Source organism: Cryptomeria japonica, chromosome 7 (assembly GCF_030272615.1).
Source record: "Cryptomeria japonica chromosome 7, Sugi_1.0, whole genome shotgun sequence".
NCBI lineage: Eukaryota > Viridiplantae > Streptophyta > Pinopsida > Cupressales > Cupressaceae > Cryptomeria > Cryptomeria japonica.
In genome coordinates this window covers 430,558,700-430,574,220 of record NC_081411.1, presented here as the reverse complement: position 1 = coordinate 430,574,220, position 15,521 = coordinate 430,558,700, and the positions used below count along the sequence as shown (strand labels likewise).

Below are 15,521 nucleotides of genomic sequence, written 5' to 3'. Positions count from 1 at the left end.
AGGAAGGGATAATTTCAAAGTTGGAGATCATAGAGAATAACTACCCCCAAGTTGTAAAAATAGCCAAAGATGAATACTAGGCTTTGGTAGATGGGGGCATTTTGGTTTGGAAAGTACTTATACAAGAAGTGAAGGAGGCATATAGGTACCAAATGAAAATTTTAAAAGGTTGCAAAGAAAAATATAAAGTAGCCTATGCATAGCTCAAGATGTTTTGATGGCATGCAAATTGTTATAGAAGGAATTGGATGTCACCAATATGATGATGAACATGCTTTTAACTCGGCTCAAGATTTGAAAGATCAATTTAAAGAGGTAGTAAAAAAGGAGTCTCCCAAAAAGTCAAGTTTTGATGTAGCCTTTATCAGGTGTCTCGTGAGCATTAGGACCTCTTATTGAAAACTTGAAAAGAATGTGGTTAAGCATAGGCAAATACACAAGAAAATACTAGACATTTTTTTCAAGGTCAATGTCAAATTCATTTATTCAAATGGTCTTAATCTTGATCACATCTCCATAGTTCAGGACAACTTTGCTTTGTATCTGCAAAGCAGTCAAAAGTCCCGAAAAGATGCAAAGAAAAGTTAGAAGGTTGCACAAGATATCAATTTTTTTATGAGATGTAATGTAAAGTTAGAAGTCAAAAGTGCAATTCAAATGACTTTTGAACTTCTTTTGTAACTTTTTCGTGTAGCTTTGGGGAGGAAATATTTTTCACATTCCCTTACCCTTCAAACGTACAAACATGTAATTCAAACTCTTACAATCTGCATTGCAAGTCAAGCAGTTGGAGTTGTGACTTTCATGGTTCATCTTTCCCTTTGAAGATTGTGATATCTATTAGAATATTTAATTATATTGTAGTCACCTATATTTAGTTCCTTGTTTAATGGTCATTTAGCTTTTTAGTTAATTAGCTTTTAAGCTTTATTTAGCATTTAGCTTTTTCTTTTTAATTAGTTAGCTTTTAAGCTTTATTTAGCATTTAGCTTTTTCTTTTTAGTTAATTAGCTTTTAAGCTTAATTTAGCTTTCAGCTCTTTAATCTTTTACTTTAACGTTATGTTCTAATTATAGAACATCGTCTTGTAACCTCTATATATACGTGTGTATATCGTTCAATGTAATCATCCGATTATTGAATCATTCATTCAATTTATTTTTCATGGTATCAGAGCAGGTCGATGGGATTCTTTAAAGTTTGGCGAATTTTTTAATAAAAATTCATGCCCTTCTTTCTGGAATATTTTCCAGATTTTTTTTATTGTTTTTTAATTAAAAAAAACGATTTTGCTTTTTAGAAGGTTTTTTGAGGGTTTCCAGTTTGTGGGCGAATTTTTGTGTTGGGCAGCAATTCATGTTTTTTTTAGAGTTCTGGAGATTTTCGAGCCTGCAACCTGGAATTTTTATTTTTTTTGCAGATTGAAAATTTTCCTAAGATTTCTGCAATTCTCGACTAGGGTTTTCACCCTTCAATTCAAGTCAAAATTTTATTTTGGTTGCAGATTCTTGGTGGGTTTTTCAAGACCTCAATTGGGTCGTCATCAAATTTTTCTGGGTGCATTGTTTTCCATGCTTCTATTTTTGAGCCGTCGGATCTGCATTCTGTTTTCAGATTCTTGGTGGGTTTTTCGAGAGCTTTTCTGAGTTGGTCTCAGATTTTTCTAGGTGCCTCGTTTTCTGCACCTCGAATTTTGTGCCAGCAAATTTGCCTTGGAATTTAAAAACAGTTCACAATTTCTGTGGATGTTGGGATTTTTGCTATTTTTTGGGCACCATTTATGCTGTTTTAAGTGCAGAAAATTTTAATTTCTAGGTTTCTTCCAAACCTCGAAATTCGTGCCTTGGAATTTGTGCCAGAATTCTTTTCCAGGGTTTCAGTTTTTTCAGCAGCTTCTATTTTGATTTTTGAATCAGATTCTTTTGTCTCATGCTTTCACTTGGTTGACCTCGTTCAACCTCCATTTTTGTGATAGCATCTTTGACCAACATCATGTTGGAACATCTACCACAACACCTGGAAACAGTGCATGTTCACGATATCTGAATATCGTTGCCTTGATCAGATTGATTTAGGCCAGACCTCGTCTTACAAGTCCCAGGGTTTTCACAATTTTTTCCTGAAAAATTGTTTGTCGGTTTTCTGATATTTTCCACAAAAAATCATGGGAGGGTTTTCACGATTTTTTCCTCAAAAATTGTTCGCAGGGTTTATAATTTTCCCTTAAAAATTATCTCATCTGTAATCCACGATATTCGCGTAAGATTTTAGTTATCTGGGTTTTACCGTTTTTTTCCACAAAAACAATGATTTGTAACCTCAAATTTCTTGGTTTTTCGATTTTCTCCTCAAAATCGTAAATTCTCTTTTCAAGGGTTCCTATTTCAAGGTTTGACAGTTTTTTCCTCAAAATTGTGCTTTGTTGCAATTAGTTTGAGTCACACCTACCAGGGCAAACATCTGCAACCGTAGTATCTTGCAGTCAGTTTTGGAGTTGATACTCTTCTGCAAAAGGGTTTGCCGATTTTCCTCAAAATCATGGTTTCAGGTTTCAGTTTGGTTACCCAACGTCAAGTTGGATGAATTTTGGTATTCTTGGTCGTCAACACTTTTTAGATCTAGGGAGGGTCTCCACCGCAATAGAGTGTTCTTTTCGTTTGTGATCAAAAGACTTGCAGTGTCTTCTGTAGGGTAGTTAGTAGATAGAATGACCATTAAGGGAGGGTATTAGAATATTTAGTTATATTGTAGTCACCTATATTTAGTTCCTTGTTTAATGGTCATTTAGCTTTTTAGTTAATTAGCTTTTAAGCTTTATTTAGCATTTAGCTTTTTCTTTTTAATTAATCAGCTTTTAAGCTTTATTTAGCATTTAGCTTTTTCTTTTTAGTTAATTAGCTTTTAAGCTTAATTTAGCTTTTAGCTCTTTAATCTTTTACTTTAACGTTATGTTCTAATTATAGAACATTGTCTTGTAACCTCTATATATACGTGTGTATATCGTTCAATGTAATCATCCGATTATTGAATCATTCATTCAATTTATTTTTCAATATCTTGCATAAGGCTGTGGCATTTCAGGTCATGCCAAGAAAGGTTTTTTAGTTTTAATTATATATACAATGAATGGTGTACGAGATTCAGGAATAACAAGCTGAGGCTTCCTAACCTTTTTCCTCTAACCCTTCTTTTAACATTTTTTTGTATCACTGTTAGAATAGGTTTAGTTGATGCAATTTTGGTTTCATTTTCTGATTTTTTGTGTTAAGAGTTTTGTAAATTAAAGTGCATTCAAGGAAGAAATTATAGGGTTTTCATTTAATTTTTTATGTATGATAATCCTGATTTTTGGATTTCGCACTTGTAAAATTTTAAAAAAAGGTAGTCTCTTTCAAATTAGCTCAAACATTAATCATGCTAGGGTTGTAAATTAGTTAAAAAAAAAAAATTCTTTCACATAAATGGCAGAAAAAAAAAGTGTCTGTTCAACTTCAATTGTACATGATTTTGGATTTTAAGGATTATGTGTTGTCATTTTATTCAAATTGGGAATGAAATTTATCGAGTAAAGTCTAAAAATGAAATACATTCATTGGCCAGAATATTATCATAATTAGAAGTGGATTTTAGGTTGCACACATTTGATTTTACCATCTGAAATCATAAAACTTTCTTTGTATTCCAGTGGAGCTCCGTGGACAGGACTGCCAAAGCAATCTCCTACTTAGATATTCCAAGCAACCTAGTAACTTGCAAATCAAACAAAAAGTCTTGAGGTTAACAACTTCCATTTACGGGAACATTGCCATTCCAGCATTTTGATGTGTCAAAGACTCAAAACACACATCAACACATGTCATGAAACTCGAATAAAAATAATAGTGTTTACCTTAAGGCAGAGATCCACCTTCTGGTATAAGCAACAACAGTTGAAAAACTTCTTGTGCTAAATGTAGTCAATACCACCAAAAACACATTGGAGAAAATTGAAAGGAAAAGAATCCAATTTCAAAGATCAGTCACAATGAACAAAATGTATGGTTAAAGTTTCCACTCCTGTTGGCACACATCAATATTTGGGAATTTCCAATATCTCAAACAGAGCCATTCAACACATGGCTCATTCTTTAACACTATCAAGTAAAAATCTTACTCTATAATTATTATATGTGCATCTCTTGCATGCATCAAAGTCGCACTTGTTTGACATTGTCATGCAAGCTGCACATTATAGCTGATAGCAGTACAGCAATATTATGTTCTTTCTGACATATGTGAAAGAAAAAAATATGATCAACAAAGTTCCAAACCTTAAATGGTTCTGAAAAAGCAATACTTTCAAGAGATAACAGGCAATGGAAAAAAAATCTTGATAGATGAACATAGCAGCTAAAAGTGTTCCGTACCATTCACGGAGCTTATCACACTTGGGAGTCTTTTGTATCGGAGGGTGGCAATAGAGAATATAATCTTCTCCTTTTATAGGAGGGCATGCCCATATGTAACAACTTGTGAAACCTCTTCTTTTACAATAGTCCAAATATCCAATCTGTTCAACAAGAAAAAAAAATTATGGACTAATCTACTGAAACACTTGCATATGTATGATGTGAAAGAATGGTTCTTTACAGGAATTGTTCCTGCTCTTCTTCTCTTGTTTTACTAAAAATATATCTAACCACAAAATAGGAAAGGACAAGAGTAAAAAATACATTGTTGAGCAATCCATTGTAATGAATAATTGATCATGCAGTAAAGTACACTAGACCGTTCTAATGCCATCTTTAAACACATTTAGGAGAAACTAGTAAAGATAAGCACATGAGTAACTATGGTAAATTATAATAGGCAAATGATTTTATGTTTATGGGTAGAACTAGTATTACCAAAATTTCATGGTATACAAAAGTGCGAAGGGATTCTCCAGTCACTGCTTTCACATCTGGTCTGAAATACTTCACAGAATCCAAATAAGAGAGGGAAATGCGTCGCTGGTTTGGATGAGAACATTCTGAACCAAATTCCTGAACGTACACGCTGAAGAGGCAAACATCTACACCATTTATTTTCTGAAATAGAAGAAGAACCTGATAGCATCAACAGTATGATTCATATATTTAGCAAAACAATCATTAAAAAGCTAGCACCAAATGTATTTGTGATGGTTCTAAATATTTCATTGTGATATTAAAGCAAGATGTAACAACAGAGATTTCAAAGATGAAGTGACCTCTAAAAATTTTATGCCTATTTGAAAAGAACAAACCTACAATTCCACTTAAAATTAAGCGAGCAAATTTCACAACTCTCTAAGGATAATAAAGAACCTCAAAAACGGACCTGATTAGATTTGGACATCCCGTATCCCATTTTGAAATAAAATAATTTTCCCAAAATAACACGTCATGCTTAAATCTTACTAGAATTGATTGGAGCACCTGATGCTTTCTTCACTCTAAAAGCAGCAAAACAGATTTGGAAAGGGAATCGTAAATAGACCAACAAAAAACCAAGACCCGTAAAAATCATGTCCAGAATTTGGAGTTTTTGTATGAAGGAAGCTAAACTACCCAAAAAGAATAAGATTAAAATCCTGCTTTGGAGGAGAAACATGCAATCTTATTCACATCACCCTCTCTATCTGTAAACCTCCCAACACCTTGAAACTCATTTTCTGCATCATTGGGATGATTTGTAAACAGAACTCAACATGGACTGATTTCCTTAATTGTTACTAAAAAGGGAACCACACTATTCATGGTTACTCTTTCCTGCTTAACAAAAGATAGGAAAAAAAGCTCCATGTCACATTAGTATGGTAAGATACTCATCTTACTAGATCTCTAGAGGCCAAGTAGATAATCATGTATACCCAGAAATCTACACTTTTCTGCCTTCTACTGAAAGTTAACATCTATAGTATGTGACATCTATAGGATCAATGCATTTGAATTTTGAACCTGTCTACTCATAACACCCAGCTCAGCTGGTAGCTTTGCTGTGATGTTCTTAGTCGTATATTGCAGTTGGCCTCTCTTCTTCAAACACAAGCTGCTGAAATTTCTTTTGTAATTTTATAATCAGCCTGATTTTGTTTTGAGCGGGCTCTAACTATTTTATCTTTTTTTCTATATTAATACAATATTTACTTCATTAAAAAATAATTAAATGGCCTTCATAAAATGCCCATGGCAACCTTTTCTTCAAGTAGACTGTTACTATTCAGATTAAATACAAAGATTTGTTCAAATAAAACTGAACGTACCTTTGATTTGTATGGAAATTCACTGGGGTAGCCTTCATCACGAACAATCTCGAGAAAATTTTGCTTTACTTCTACTTTCTTGTCAACAGATGACACTACTCTTACGACAAGAGCATCTGCTCCTGGAACCTGCTATTAAACAACAGTCAAGTCTTTTCTTGTTTACTTGCATATGATCCCAAATACTGAATTAGTTATGAGTAGCTGAAGCAATCTTATACAACCAGACAAAGAAGAAGTGGCCAAATGCAATGGTGAAAATAAAATGAGTTAGCTGCACCAGTGCAGATAAGATGCTTGTATTGCAGTAAATGACAATGATTAAATGGAAAATTAAACCAGTGGTTTCTTCAGAGTTTTGTCCTCTTGCTAATTTTGGTGACTATTATCATATAAATAATGCATTTAAAGGGAACGAAAAAATTCATTGGTTTTTTTTATCAATCTGCACAACAAAGAAATGAATCTGCTGATTTCAATGTCAATACACTAATATACATTGAAAATGCATGATTGTTTAAGAAAATCAAATGCTTCTGACAGAAAAATCATCCAGTGTAGATAATTATTAAAACAAGGAACAAAACAATTTGATTAATACCTTATTATCTACTTAGATAGCAATTGTAGTTCATATGCAAAAAGGAAGAGGGAAGATAGTAGTAGTATAGCTGAACAAGATTCAAAAAATAATGAGGACATGAGAAGTAGCTTGGTATCCACATTGTCATAACCATACCAAAAACTTGTTTTCTCAGGTTTTCCCTTCAAAAAATTTCAGGTGCTTACTCACAGTGAGGTTTAAGATATATCAAGATATGAAAATATTGAAAAGAGCGAAAATTCATTTGAAAATAGGAGAAACCATTTTTTCAAGTCATATGCCCCTTTTGATTTGTATCTTTAAAGAAAAAAATTATATTTTTCCTATTTTCCCAATTCCATGTCATGCTTTCCCTCATTCCCTAACTATTTTGCCAAAAAAAAAAATCAACAAGATCCTTTTCTTTGGCACTCAGAATGTCCTTTTCAACAAAATAATGAAAAGGTCACATTTGTTTTGATTTTTCCGATTCCCCATTGTGAGTCTCTTTTAGCAGAATAGAGATCTTCAACAAAAGAAAAATGTCTTTGATTTTACTATTATTTGTCACAAATTTGTGTTTTGCAAGGCCTTTTTGCCCAAAAAGTGCGTGAAAGGAAACAACGATCTTTCCATGATTTTCACAATTTGCTGCTTCTCTATGTCACACTTTTGCACTATTGAAGATGTTTTTGCTCACAATGATAAAAATTGAAGAAATCTTTAAAAGGTGCAAAAAAAACCTTTAAAAAGTGCAAATTGTGTGACAATGAAGCATTTTCAGCATTTCTCATCTTGTTTTCATGATCTTGGAGAAGAATAGACCAAAGTTCCAAATGAGGGCAAAGGGGCAAAAAATGCGGAAAGCATTAGATAAAGATAGATAAATTGAGTGCCATTAAAAATGAGGTTATAATTCTCCCACTTAGCTCATCCCCTATGAGTAAATGCCCTATGGGCTATACATAATGAGAGAAAGAAATGTATTGCTCTCATAAAGAAAAAAAGAATCTCTCTTCTCTATGAAAACATTTTTAAATCCTAATTTGATTTGCAGAAAACAATTTGAGCTCCAATTACAAGAAATAAAATAGCTATAGGGGCAAAGGGTTACCCCAACCAAACAAAGACAAACTAAGGCTAAATAATTCCCTGCAACAAGTCATCTAGGATTTGTTTCAGCAAGTAAAACAGAATAGCTAAGATTTGAAGTTTCATAAAGAAAGACCCCATAGAATCAAAGCTAAAGTATTCGCAACCACAAAAAAGGAAAAGTGTTCAATATCCCATATTTGTGGATTCCATGAAGATAACTTATTGATACCATTGTTTTGAACTCCCTTCAAAAATAATCTCTTGTTATCCCCTTATTAGAGATAAAGATTTAGAACACATAATATCAATTGGGGAAAGGATCTAGCAAGGGAGCTTAATGTCAAAAAGAATGTCATGACAATAGGTTGTAAGGCCACCTCATCCTTAGCTTCAATGCCAAGTCATGACCTAGTTCTTGCATGTGCTAAGCATTACCACACTGACACTCAAGAAATCCCAATAAAAGATATTCAAGTAAAGGGGAAATTTTGTCAAATTTCATCAATGAAGCATTTATCTGCTGCCCTATGAAGAATTCTAAAAAATGGACTTAGACAAATGATAGAATATATGGAAGCAAAATATGAAAGATTGCTTCATACAAATTGGAAAAGATTGGTACAAGGATGAAAGAGCACCTAAGAGACTCCCTAAGCTGATGAGGAGAAATGAGTTCAAGAAAGACTTAAGTGATATGATCACCTTATTGGACCAATTAACAAAGAAAGAAGAAGCTAGGATGTTCTATAAAAGGAAATTGTAGACACCTAAAATCGTCCACATCCTAACTACACTCAATATTATCCTCTTCCAGCATTAATTAAAGAAGACCAATTATTTAATTACCCTTTCCAGTCACCCTGCTGGAATTAATTAAATAAATTCAAATCATTTATTTAATTATTTACCCACCTTCCCTCTATAGTCCACCCTAAATTAAGTAAATTCACATTCTTCTAATTAATTTCACCCTTCACATTCCTATCCTCCAAAAAATAAATAAATGGCTATGTAACCAGAGGATGCATCCCCAACCCAAAAAGGGACATCCCCAACAAGGAATGTTTCAAGGACATAGAGGTGGGTCAAAAATGTCCCCGCATTGCCCTCAAACTCGTTTTGAATATGAAAACATCCCGAGGATGCTTATGAAAGTCCCAAAGATAGTAGAGGACAGCTAGTCATCCCCAAGACAGACGAAGGACGTCTAGTTGGCCCCCAACAATCCTAAGAACAACTAGTCATCTCCTACAGGCAAACAAGTTTTCATTTCAGTATTTTTAAGAAAAAACACAAAAGTAAAAAATTACATAAAACCTAATCCTAAAAAAAGCATTAAAACATTTGAAACCCAAAAAAGAGCTCATTTGTGTCATTTTGCAAGTTGTGAAGAGAAGAAAAAAGAATACCAGGTCTCTATCTTTTGAGGTAAGCTAATTATTTTTGTTTATTTTTTACAAATTCTTTTGCTATTTTTTTTGTGTTTTTATCAAAATTTCAAATACTTAGGAGGGTTTTATTGTTTGTTTGTGTTCTATGTTTGCACTTGCAGCTGTTATTTACATTTTCAACCAGAAAAAAAAGACAATGGGTAATAAGGGTAGTGAGGGTCAAGAAGTTGAAATTGAACAAGCATTCCATGGAAGTTCTTCAAGGAGTGTGAGTGTTTTAGAGACACCTAGTTCAGACAATTCATTTCAATGCCCTTGTAATATCTTGAAAAAACATGCAAAGGACCCATTTAACCCAAAGAAAACTCTTTCGCAATTTGCAACAGCCATAGACATCAAGAAAACAAAAATCAAGGGGGAGTATAGTATGGCTGTGTCGTATTTAGAAGGAGGACTACAAGGGCAGCTACACGAGCTTATTTGCATCTTTTAGGCATACCTTGTCAAGGGGTAAAAGCATGTAAAACCCTAACATTAACTGAAAAGGCTGAGGTAACTAGGTTGAACATGGAGGGTGAAGCAAAAAAAAAAAGGAATGCCCATGGAGTGTTTGCAGCCTAGTAGCATTGTCTAGTGCTACTGCTACTGAATCTAAAAGTGTTGAGCCTGAAAATCGAAGAGGAAATAAAAGATCCACTAATGTTGCAAGCATATATAACATGCAATCACAAGATGTAGCCGATAGTTTTGTTGCCAAATTTTTCTATTTTAATGCCATACAATTTCATGTGGCATGCTCTCCATATTTTAAGATAATGTTCAAAGATGTACTTATTGTTGGTCATTCATATGTTCCTCCTAAGATCATAAGCTACACAACACCTGATAAAAATTATTCCAATGTGAGTATAATGATAGAATAGAATAAAACCAAAATAACAAACACCAAATCAATGTTCATATATTGATTTTAGTTGCTATTACAACAATTTCTGCAGCAGTTCTATTCTACTCTATAATAACCCACTCCATTCAACCCAAAAATTCCGTCTATTTTTTTTTTTTTTTTTTAATCACTTATTCTTATAGTGTTTGATTCAATCGCATACTCAGGTACATCTATCCAAACGAGATAGGCATCCATCCAACCGGGATGAGCATCTAACCATACAGGTTAGGCATCTAGCCATACGGGTTAGGCATCTGTCCATACGAGACAAGAGGTTTCATCTATCCAGTTTGGGATAGGTATCTACCCAAACGGGGTAGGCATCTATTCATAAGAATAGGATATGCTCTGGCCAGAGACTTTAGACTCATCGAGACCATCCGGGTCCTGAACCACTCTCTAAAAACTACACTGCCCTCCTAGGAGTGCACCGAGGTCGCCGTCCTTAGGAGTATAAAGATAATTACATAAACAAGCTTGAGTTCCGCCTCGGAATTCGGCCTAAAGCCCTCGGGAAGTCAAGCGAATCCATACGGGATTCCTTTTGAGTATGCATTGAATTAATTTTAACCTTTCAATTAGTATTTGCACAATTTGGTGAAAAGACCAAGGAGCTTTGAGAACCAACTACTCGCCCAAAACCAAATCCTAATCCCCATCCCCGAACGCCTGAGTACAAGGGACAACTCTATCCCTAGACTGCCTACATACCCGTTTCAGCACGAGATCAAGGTGTAAAGTATGTAGTTCTGGTTTCTAACTATGGTTTAATGTAAACTGTTTGGTGGGTACGCAACCCTTTCTAGGTTCAATGTCCCAGACAGTTTCTCTACGGTTGCTACCCACGATGGTAGCTCTATAGCAAAAAGGCTCAAAGTGGCCTCATGCTTGTGGTCTAAAACAACTAGGTCCTACTTCCTATTAAATACGTCACCCCTAACCCATTATCCTCCGCCAAAATCCATCAAGATAAATAAATTCTAAAAAGTCACACACAGCCAACCCCAATGGTGTTCTCTAAGGTTTAACTGGGTGGATGTAAATTCATTTAAAATTTATCCCCCTTTTTTTATAGCTTATAAAAATGACCATTATACTTAAGTATGAATCCTAATACTCGAAAGGTACTAAGTTGCTTGAAAGAAAATTAAATGATTAAATAGAAAGACTTTGGAAAATAATTTAACATTTACTTGTTGAAGGGAAAAGCTATTTAGTTATAAGCTTGAGAATAACCACGACTAATTCTTCCATTTGAAGTAACATAAATTTTATCTTTAATTATTTTCTACAAATGATAACCTCACTTAAATATGAATCCTAATACTTGAAAGGAAATCAAATTATCAAATAATAATACTTTGGAAATGAATTTAATACTTGCTTGAAGGGGAAAACTAGTCAACAATAAGCTTCCAATGACCATTTTATTATTATTATTCTTTTATTACACATTGTATAGAAAACTCTCAACAGGGTTAAACAATGACTTAATAAATCATCAACTAGTTATGCACTAAAAAAAATCAATAACAATATATAAGGAAAATCACTTTCATTATTGTAATAATATAAAACAAGGCACTAGTAAGGATGTTTACCACGATTATAACAACTTGTTATCTATTTTGTTTATTGGTAAATTTAATTTGGCAATCAAATATGTTAATGAGTGCATTGTGAACAAATAAGCCAACCGTAACACCATTTCAATATTATTAATAATGGTATCAACTATATAACAACTACAATGGTGGAGGTAGCATGGGTACTAATGCATTCTCATCTATCACTTGCATTTACTTTCTACTCATGTGACACATTCTAATATTTACACTATTATTAGCTTGAATGAATCCTTATCAACAATGTTGTCATTAGTCCATGACATTAGCAATGATATTACTATTAACACTCTCATTTAACCCTTAACCAAAATATCTAATTATCTCATTGTCGTTATTGCCAATGCATTACATTCGACAATCCTAATTAATAATAACATTACTAATATGGTTGTTAGCATACCATTAATATTAAGGATCATGAACATAACGAGGATCCTATTGTAAAGACAAGATAGTCTAGGTAACCCTTCATTATTGGTTAAGACTCTTTTTTCATGAGTCAATATCTATTACAATTCAATGCTTGCCAAAACAACGACTACACAATTCCATCAACCATCCTACTCAATAGCTAAGCATTTAATAAATAACCGATGACTCCAAGTTTAAGGAAAAATTGACATTATATTCACGATCTTAGAAATTCATAAACACAAAAATTCTCGAGTTTTAAACATTGAATCAACCTAAGTTAATATCTACATGACCCAAAAACATACAAAGGATCGTACAAACATAATATAGAAAAGATGCCTTAACGTCAAACAACATAATGTCATTATTTGGATTCTACCATTCTAAGGGATGGAAAGAGAAGCTCCAACTCGAATCATTTTAAATACTAATTAGCCACTTTATTTTTATTTATTCCTCTAACATGCAGAATAGTGGTTTATAAACAATGGAGAAGAGTATTGAGATGCATGACTAAGTTCCCTGTTGATTTTGTATATATTAAGAGTATATATATATATAAACTTAAATTAGCATTAATCTACACAAGCCAAAATACTCAAAGAAGCGTTAATTGAAACTTATACAAAAGAGGACGGGAAAGGATCTTAAACAAGGCATAAAAATATAATCCCATGCATTGAACCAGATGCCAATGAATAATAAAATTATATCATATCACTGTGCAAGCGGCAATCTGAAATTTATGACCGTGAGGATAACATAGTAAAAATTCGAAAGGGAATAAAGAAATATTGAATACCTTAGCAATACCGCCGAGCAACACATTAACAGATAAACATGAGAATGTACACCTATCAGAGGAAGGGCTATCAGAATGCCACAGAGGTAAATAAAAGGCAAGTGACCCCAAGCGTGAAATAAGGAGATCAGAATGTGTATCAGTGAAGATAAAAAGAAAAAATGGCAGGGTCATAGCTCCCATAGAAAGCGCGAACATGCATTCGCAAGAAAGTTCGTGAGGGCACTGGTCGATAATCTCAGAGCCAAGCAACAATTTTAGATTAATGTCTATGCTATAATCATCATGCAATCATACAGGATTATGAAAGAAGGAAAAACCATCGATTCTAGGAGGAGTATGATATTCATACTCGGATATACATACACATATATAAGGATTCTTAGATGTAAACCGTCATAGCACGGGAAACATAGACTGAGATAATGTAACCTCAAAATAATATGCACAGGGTAAAGAGTGAAGCAACATGACAATGATGAGATAACAAGAGAAAAACCGATAAATCCAAACATCAACTAAAGCAAGAGGACCAGATCGACTCTAATCACGAGAACCATAAGTTGATCGAGGCAAGAGAAGAGTAACATGCTACTACCGGGGGAAAGAAAATGTAACAACACTATTGACCATAACTACAAGGGTTCGAATCCCACCACAAATCCACTCACAAGTGCAGGTCAAGAGGAATACATGCTCAGAAATGGACTAGTGGGACAAAGGTAGAATTTGCAGAAGTAATACAAAATCCAGAAAACTTACAGTTGGTCTTCGTCAAAGGCAGGAGGAGGCATAAGCTCCCTTGTGTAGTGTGACACCCCTTGTATTGCAGCAATAGACCACCCTATTTTCATTTTCCAGCCAACCTTTCGAGCCCCCACCCAGGGACTTTGGTTTAACTCGGCTTTTTAAAACCAAGATGGTGGAACTTTTAAACGCATAATGTCAAGTTCGGGTTTAATGAGCAATTTGAGCCAACTTCATGCCTTAGCTTTACAAAATATAAATAAAGGCTGATTTTCCTTTATATGCCTTTGATGTAATAAAATCGGGGTATTGAGCCAAAGTGCGCGACTTTATTCCTCCTTTTTTCAACGCCTCCTTTGACTTGTACGATCTCCTTCTATCCCTTCATCACGCCTCAGCTTTTGTAAACGCCGCCATAGCAGACACCAAAACTCAGTAATCTAACATTAAATGTGTGAACTAGGGTTCACACTTGTATTTCATCCCTTCTGTCGAATACAAATTTCAGCGATTTGGCTCAGCATGCGCAAATTTGTCTTTGATTTTCTAATGCCCCCATTTAGTTGCAACCTCAAGATGAAATTGGGCGGTTTTTAATAACAAGCGCGAATTGTATTTCTCATCTTCAACGCCCCAAAATGGAATTCGGGCTTTTCCCTATGAATGGGCGAACTTGTCTTGTACTTTACACGCCCCTCTTGCTTAATATAAATTGCTCTCAAGTCTACTTCGCCCTTCTTGCATGACACAAAACTCGGCTTCTTCAAAAGTGTTGAGCGATTTTGGTTTACTTAAATGCCCATTCTCATTGCCTTAAAATTCGAGCATCTAGACTATTTTGTGTGATTTCTCTTTGACATATGAGTTTCACTTTAAGCCCCCCTTTATACAAAAATCGAGCATTTTCGTTGACTAGAGCAATTTCAGGGTTTGGTTTGAACGCCTAACCTTGAATGAATTTTGGCCATTTTAGCTTCTTTGCACGATTTGTCTTAAGTTCAAATGGCTCATGATAGAATATAAAATTTGGCCATTTCAAAGGTTTTGAAACTCGCACATTTTGACTAGAAAAAGTGAATTTAGTCTCTTTTAATGCCTAGCTTGCTTCAATGCAAAATTCAGCATTTTTACTTGAGATGCACGACTTTACCTTGGTCGCCAACTTTGAAAAACTCGCCTATTTTGTTGAAATGGTGCCATTTTGCTTTGTGTTTTAAAACGCCAAACTTCGCCTTTGGTTCAACTTCCAGTTTAAGGCCTGAAATGGTTAACTTTGCTATTCTCAACTTTGAATTGCAAAGTTTGAACAGGGGCGAGATTTCTATTGTAATGTCCCCTTCTCAGGCGTAATGTTTCAGTTGACCGATGGCCTATTTCAGAGACCCGTAGGCTACTCAATGGGTGAAATTAGGGTTTCCAATTTTGGAGTTTGTTGTTGCTCGTGAATTAGAGTTTGGATCGCAGATTCTTTCTGGGTTTTCAAAGGGTTTCGTAGTGGTATGTCCGGCTTTGCGTTCCGAGCACTTTTTGGAATTTACTATTTTTAGTAAATTCTATTTCTGGCAGTGGTCCTGATTATTTCGACACAATTGGTTCTCTTCTTCAGTTGGTTCAGTTGGCTTCGTCACTTTTGGCCTTGGGATGTTT

The 15,521-nt window shown here is 34.4% G+C and overlaps 1 protein-coding gene across 11 annotated transcripts in view; it reads right to left on the bottom strand.

Annotated features, from left to right (window-relative positions):
- LOC131030400 (histone acetyltransferase HAC12) overlaps window positions 1–15,521 on the bottom strand; it is a 175,323-nt gene that overhangs the window by 103,270 nt on the left and 56,532 nt on the right. For 10 of the 11 annotated variants that reach the window (XR_009102895.2, XM_057961221.2, XM_057961222.2 and 7 more), the window contains 3 exons: window positions 6,266–6,394; window positions 4,887–5,087; window positions 4,407–4,549 (listed from right to left, as the gene is read on the bottom strand). Coding sequence is in view for 10 of the 11 variants with exons in the window: in XM_057961221.2 (XP_057817204.1) it covers window positions 4,407–4,549; window positions 4,887–5,087; window positions 6,266–6,394 (473 nt within the window). In the remaining variant the exon portion in view is untranslated. The remainder of the gene's footprint in view (window positions 1–4,406; window positions 4,550–4,886; window positions 5,088–6,265; window positions 6,395–15,521) is intronic. The other variant, XM_057961219.2, reaches the window with a different exon arrangement.